Source organism: Neopsephotus bourkii, unplaced genomic scaffold (assembly GCF_033783945.1).
Source record: "Neopsephotus bourkii isolate Nb327-2 ecotype Australia unplaced genomic scaffold, CSIRO-AGI_Nbou_v1 NB_1761, whole genome shotgun sequence".
In the NCBI taxonomy this organism is placed as follows: Eukaryota; Metazoa; Chordata; class Aves; order Psittaciformes; family Psittacidae; genus Neopsephotus; species Neopsephotus bourkii.
The window spans coordinates 545,770-552,115 of record NW_026902235.1 but is presented as its reverse complement, the minus strand read 5'-3'; the positions used below and the strand labels follow the sequence as shown (position 1 = coordinate 552,115).

General features: G+C 50.7%; 1 protein-coding gene across 5 annotated transcripts in view; it reads left to right on the top strand.

The window, feature by feature from the left end:
* The first annotated feature begins 1,484 nt into the window (after positions 1–1,484).
* The window catches only part of ZNF618 (zinc finger protein 618), a 149,840-nt gene continuing 144,978 nt past the window's right edge, over positions 1,485–6,346 (top strand). For 4 of the 5 annotated variants that reach the window (XM_061378015.1, XM_061378013.1, XM_061378012.1 and 1 more), the window contains exon 1: positions 1,485–1,916. In XM_061378015.1, the coding sequence (XP_061233999.1) occupies positions 1,866–1,916 (51 nt within the window). In that variant the 5' untranslated portion in view covers positions 1,485–1,865. The remainder of the gene's footprint in view (positions 1,917–6,346) is intronic. The other variant, XM_061378009.1, reaches the window with a different exon arrangement.

The window sequence follows — 6,346 nt, the reverse complement described above, 5'->3', positions numbered from 1 at the left end:
CAGGGGGTGGCAGGAGGCTCTTCCACGTTACAAACACCGAACAGGACCAAATCGGGGTTAGACTAGAAATCAGCCATGGTTTTGTCTTTCAGCAGTGGAGGTGGGCAAGTCACCATGAATTGTGGTGGATTCTCCATAGCTGAAGATGCTAAAAGCACACAGTGGCTGCTCGAAACGGGCCCTTGGATGTCACGGTGGACAGAACAGTGGAGATCTTTTCTCTCCAAGCTTTGACTTCAGGAAGGTTTCCCAAAGGCTGTTGAGGACATACATCTCCATGCACCATCTCATTCTACAAATTCCATGTCAAAATGGCATTTTTCCCCCCAAACATTACTCAAACTATATTATTTGTTAAACACCCTATTTTACTTTCATCTGATCCATAGGGAATTCCTTCCAGCTCCGCTTCACACTAGGGGTGAAAGAGCCTCATGAGTAGTTTTTGCCTCTTGACTTCCGACATCCCTCCTAAGCTCAATGGGAAAACATCTTTCCGTGTCCAACGTCTCCACCAGTTCCCTTGCCCCTTTGTTTTTATTTAGCTCTGTAATTACATTATCCCACTGTACAGTGATTGGGAATGAAATTTGCATGAAAGATATTAAGAAAAACAATTTTTTTGTGTTGCAATACCCTTGAAGCTCTCCTTAGTCTACTACTAACACCTCATTTTGGCAAGTGCTTCACAAGGGAGAATAACACCATGCATGAGGTGGGATTATGTTTGTAGTTAACGCTCTGTGTTTTCCAGGGGAGGAAAAGCACTGCCTTTTTGATGCTTTTGGGAGGAAAATCACAAAGTTTGCTGGGCAGCACCGAGCGTTGTGAGCACAGGCTCAGGAAAAGCTCTTTGGGTGGGAGATGGTGTTGGGATGAGTTTTATGCCAGGGTGGGAGAAGGCTTTACTCATGGTGAAGCAGCTCTCAGACACGGGGGGGGCAATGTCTGGGGACTTTGGGGCTACAGGGGCAGACAGGCTGGGTGTGCTGCAAGAGGAGTGCAGGCTGGGGCGATGCTCCCCAGGCCCTTCTCTGGTCCCCTCACTCCCGCATCCCCTCGGTCCCGCTTTGCCCCAGAGCCCTTTGCTTTCAGACACGCCGAGGTGCAGCCGGTAGCCCCCGGGAGAGGCTCCGGGGTGTGGTGTGCACCCCAGGTTACCCCCATTGCCCCGGCCGGACTCCCTGTCGTTGCCCTCGGGGCCAGACCGGGGCCGCACAGGCGAGGCTGGGGCCCGGTCCCGGTGCTGTCCCGGGGCTCTCGAGGGCAGGCTGCGGGCCGGGGTCCGCACACTCCCTCCCCTCCGCATCGCCACCCCACGAGGGGCGCCGCGGCGGCGGCCCCACAGCGTGGAGCGGTTCCGCGCCCGCCGGGCGGCGGCAAGCGGCGGCCGAGCTGTACGGCCGCGGTGGTGGCCGGCGCGGGGCCGGGCCGGGGCCGCGCAGGGGCGGAGGGCAGTGCGGGGCCGGCCGGCGGCGCGGCTCCCGCGCTGGGCCAGACTCAGCCCCTTTCTCCCGCCGCCGCTGGCTGCGAGCGCTGCGGCTGGAGCTGCCCCCAGAGCGGCTCGTGATGGCGGCGGCGCGGGCTCGGCAGCGGGAGGCGCCCGCCCAGCCCTGCGCGCCGCGCCGCTAGCGGCAGCGCCCGTGCCCGCGGCGGCCGCCCCGGCCCATGCCCCCGGGGGGAAGGGGGGCTGCAGCAGCCCGGCGAGCCGCCCACCCGCGCAGCGGGGGCATCGCCCCCACTCGCCGCTCCTGGGAGGGCGGAAAGGAGGCAGCGGCGGCGGCGGCGGCGCCGGCATTGTGCGCGGCGGATCGCAGGCCCCGGCGGCGCGGGGCTCGCGTGCCTCCAGCCCCAGCCTCAGCCTCATGAACCAGCCGGACGGCTCCGCTCCGGCGGCGGCGGCGACGGGAGCGCAGGTAACGCGGCGGCCGGGCGGCGTGTCCCCCGGGGGGAGGCGGAGGGAGGAAGGGAGAGGGAGGGCGGCAGCCGCAGCCGCCCCGTCGCGGAGCCCCGCCGGCGGCGCTTTGGCGCAGTGCGCGGGGGGCGCAGCCGGGGCAGCGGCTCCACGGCCCGCACCGGCCCCGCCGCACGCCTCGGACCGCGGCGGAAAACAAAGCGGCGCCAGCAGCCATGTCGGCGGGGACGAGCCGCCGGCCGCGGCCCGGCCCGGAGCCCGCACCCCGGCCCTGCCCTGCCCCGGCCCGGCCGCCCCGCGCTCCGGCCCGCCGGGCGCCGCCGCTGCCCCGCTCCCTTTCCCGGGGCTTTTTCTTCTTCTTCCCCCTTTTTTCCCCCTTCTCTAATTTTGCTCCCGAGCAGTGGGTGGATTTTTTTTTTTCATTTTTTTTTTCCATTAAAACGACGCCCCCTGGAGGAGACTATTCCGTAAATAAAAAAAAAAAAAAGAAATTAAAATTGAAAAAAAAAAAAAAAAGGAAATATTTTGCTATTTCTTATTTTGCACAAAGTTGGGGCGGGGGGGTTTGGGGCCCATCCCCACAGCCTCGGAGCACCCCCCGCTGCTCCCCATCGCCTCAAATCCCGATTTTGTCCCTTCGGATTCACAGCCCGGTTCTTATGGAAATGAAAATTAAGCTGGAATTTGAATGAATTCAGGTTTCTGTGTGTCCCCCAGCACCCCGGGTCTTTCGGGAGGAGAAGGCAGCAGGGTGCCTGGGGGGGAAGTGGATCAAGTTGGAGATGGACACCGGGGGCTGGGAGCTGCAGTCTGGGATTAGTTTGGGAAAGTGGGAGAATTGCTGTTCCGGAGCAATTAGGAATTGTACTTCATTGTAATTTTGAACTTGTGCAGCACGAAACTGATTTTCTTCAATTTTGGGTGCTTTTTTTTCGTTCTTCGCTGCAGTGCTGAAAGTTATTTGTGTCAAATGAGGAGTTTTTCAGGAAAATGAGAGCCCAGAAAATTTGCTGTGGACACACCCAAATTTTCCTTTTTTTTTTTTTTAATTTTTTTTTTCTTTGGGGGGTGATTTTGGATTTCATGCAAAACTGCGCAGAAACAATGAGCTTCTTAAACACAGGCCAGGAAAACACGAGGACAAGCAAAATGAAGAGTCGGATGTCAGTTTTATGTTTGAATTTCTTGGCTTTTCGGCTGGTTTCTCCTGGCATAATTAAACCAGACTTTCCAGCATTTCATTTCCTACTTCTTTTGTAGAGAAAAAAATTTCCATAGGAGGGATTTTAGTTGGGTTTTTTTCTTCCTTCTTTTATAAAACACACTGTACCAAGTGCAGATCCTGTGGATCACACAAATCTAGTGTTTACCCAGGTTTATGATAAGGTCCGCCATGATTTTATGAATATGCATAATTAACAATATTGTGAAAAAGAGAATTGCAGATTTAGTGATTTTGATTTTTTTTCCCCCCTTTAAACCAGCAAAACTAAAGTGCTTTTAAAGGGCTCAGCCATGATATTTCTTTTACAATTTCCAAATCCTTTTTTCTCTTTGGCTCTTCCTATAAACCCCCTTCCTGGAGTTTGAATTGAAAATCTTGTATTTTTCCATAAATTTTTTTTTGTTTTAATTTTTTTCTTTTTTTTTTTTCTTTTTTTTCTTTTTTTTTTTTTTTGAGGCTGTTCCATTCCTATTATTTTGCTGTTACGGGGGGCCTGCGAGTTCTGGACTGAGCACACACTGGTTTATTATTATAGGGTTGCCCTTGAATACTGGGGTCTTGGTATTGATCTTTTTAAAAATAAATAACAAAAGAGCACTGAAACACGCATTGTTTCAAGAAAAAAGCAATATAGGAGAGAGACGTGGCCTTTCCCCCCCAAAGTGGGGGAGGGAGAGGAAAGGAAAGATTAGGTCAACATTGAGTTTTACCAACCTTGACACAGTCTCCTCTCTAAAATGGGGACAAAATAGCAAGATGGCTGGCTCACAGCTGCAGCAGTTTGGGGTTTTTTTGGTGGTTTTTTTCTTTTTCTTTTTTATTGATTCTTTTTTTTTTTTCTTTTTTCCAAAAAGGCATTTTTAAATTTTGAACTCAGAAGTGAGTTCCTGGAGCTGCCGGGCAGCAGATGCTGAAATCCGGGTGCTTAAAAAGGAAAGATTAAATTTCAATCCAGAATTTATTTTTAAATCTGGATCTCAAAGCCCTGAAGTGTTTTTTTGTTTTTTTTTTTTTTATTTTTTTTCCAGTTTTTATTTTTTATTTCACTGTAACTTGATAACTGCTGGAAACGACGCAGGAGTGCCTGGTGAATTCAGAGGCTTGGGGGGGCTGTTTTCTCGCCTCCCCTTTATTCGTTTCACATTTGGGGTTGTTCAAAGTGGGGGGGGTGTGATGGAAAAAAATTGTCGAAGCAGGAGAACTGTCGGGTGGAGGAGAGAATGTCAACTTCATGGGTTTATTTCTGCATTAATATCCCCCCCCCCCCCACCTCCCTGGAAAGGACCCACCCTCTTCCTGGATCTCTCTTTGAAGCGAGTACCTCGGTGGCAGAGCAGCACTGGGGCAGTTAGAGTGGGGTGCACGCATGGGTAAAAATGGCACATAATGCTCCAAACTGGATTGAAGAATCCCAGAGAATATTTTATTCATGGTTTTATCCAGGAAGCGTTAATGTGGTGGCTTTTCCATCTTCTTGTACTTCCAAGAATTCCCTTCCTTGAGCTGCATCCCATAACTTTCACGTACTCTGCGGTTATATCCAAAGAAACCGTTTAGCTGTAATTGATTTTTTTTTAATTTTAAGGTTTAATACGTTTTCTTTCTCCAAACCGAGATTTTCTGATGCTGCTTTTTCTCTGCCTGGCCCCACACCATCACCCCAAAATCTAAGAGGTGACACCATGGATGTACTTTGGGATTGAGGAAAACACGCTGATGGGTGCTGCATATTAATTACAGATTATGACATACATTCAAATTTGGGTCTCAGTGACAAGATTTAACAGTTCCATCTTTTGAAGTTTCTCATCTACCCTAAAATAGAGGATTTGAAGCTTGGAGGGGCATGTTTTATGTCTGTTTTACCCTGGTTTCAGCCACTGTGGGAATTCACTGAATTTTGGAGTGGGTTTGAGTGTTGCACATCTCATCTGCAGAGAGGAAAACGCGATGCCATAGCACTGGGCTGCAACTTGTGGGGATGCTGTCATACCATAGGTGTGCACGCCACAACCTTTCCAGTCTTTAACTCTGTGTAGATCAGTTTCTTTTAAACAACAGCTTCCATTATATGTTCCATCAGTGATGAAAAGCTGTTCTTGAGGTTGTAATGGGTTTCTGAATCTCACCTTTCTGCGTGCTGGTGTCCTTCCAGCAGAAACCTCCTACTGGAAAAGAGATTTCATAATCTGTCATTGCAGTCTTGCTTTCAGGGGGATTTTTTATTCTTGTTCTGGAAAGTTGATCAATATTTATCATTTTAGAAATTGCTCTTTGCCAGCCTGGGAGGGGGAGGGGATGGAAGGCAGAGCCACACCAATAGATTTCTTGTGACATCAGTGAAATGTATTTTGCAAGAAAAAGAAAAAATTCAAGTACCTCATCCTCGTTGAGGACAAAAATAGGCATATTTGCATCCCGGGATGAAAACAGACATAATATTATCAAAGTAGTAGATAATATTTACACAAGCTCCATATAAAACCTTACGAGGCTCTTCGCGTAACTCCAGACTAATTTAAATCTATATCACTGCCATAATGCAACGCTGTGAACGCAGCTCGCAGTGCAGTCATGTGGCCCTGGTGGTGCACAGTCAAGTTTGCAGGTCTGCAAGTGCTGGAGTGAAATTACTGTTCTAAAAATCAGATTGATTTAATTTTTCTGGGGGCCGCTGAGACCTGATGCAAGGCTTGTGCTGATTTACGGTCATGGTTTGTGCCTGCTTCTTTGGATGCTGTGTCTGTGGAGGGATTTAGACCTTCTTGCTGTGGTGTGGTGGATCTCGGTCCCTGGTGCTACGTGGTCCCTGTGGCACAGCTCTGGGTGAGTGAGTGGTGTTGGGAACTGCACTTCAGGGTCCTGGTATTGCAAGTGAAGTCTCAGCCTGAGCGTCTTGGCTATTGCTTGGATTGTGAAGCTGTGGCTGCCCCATCCCTGGCAGTGTTCAAGGCCAGGCTGGACACAGGGGCTTGGAGCAAGCTGCTCTAGTGGAAGGGGTCCCTGCCCGTGGCAGGGGTTGGAGCTGGATGAGCTTTAAGGTCCTTTCCAACCCAAACCAGTCTGGGATTCCGTGGTTTTGGAAACGGCATGGTGCAGGTGTTATCCACGTGGAGGAGCGTGTGGCTGCCCAGCGCAGGTAGCTTCTGTGGGATTGTGTGCATGCCTGAAGCATGTTGCATATGCAGAAGGGTTTGCTGGATTCC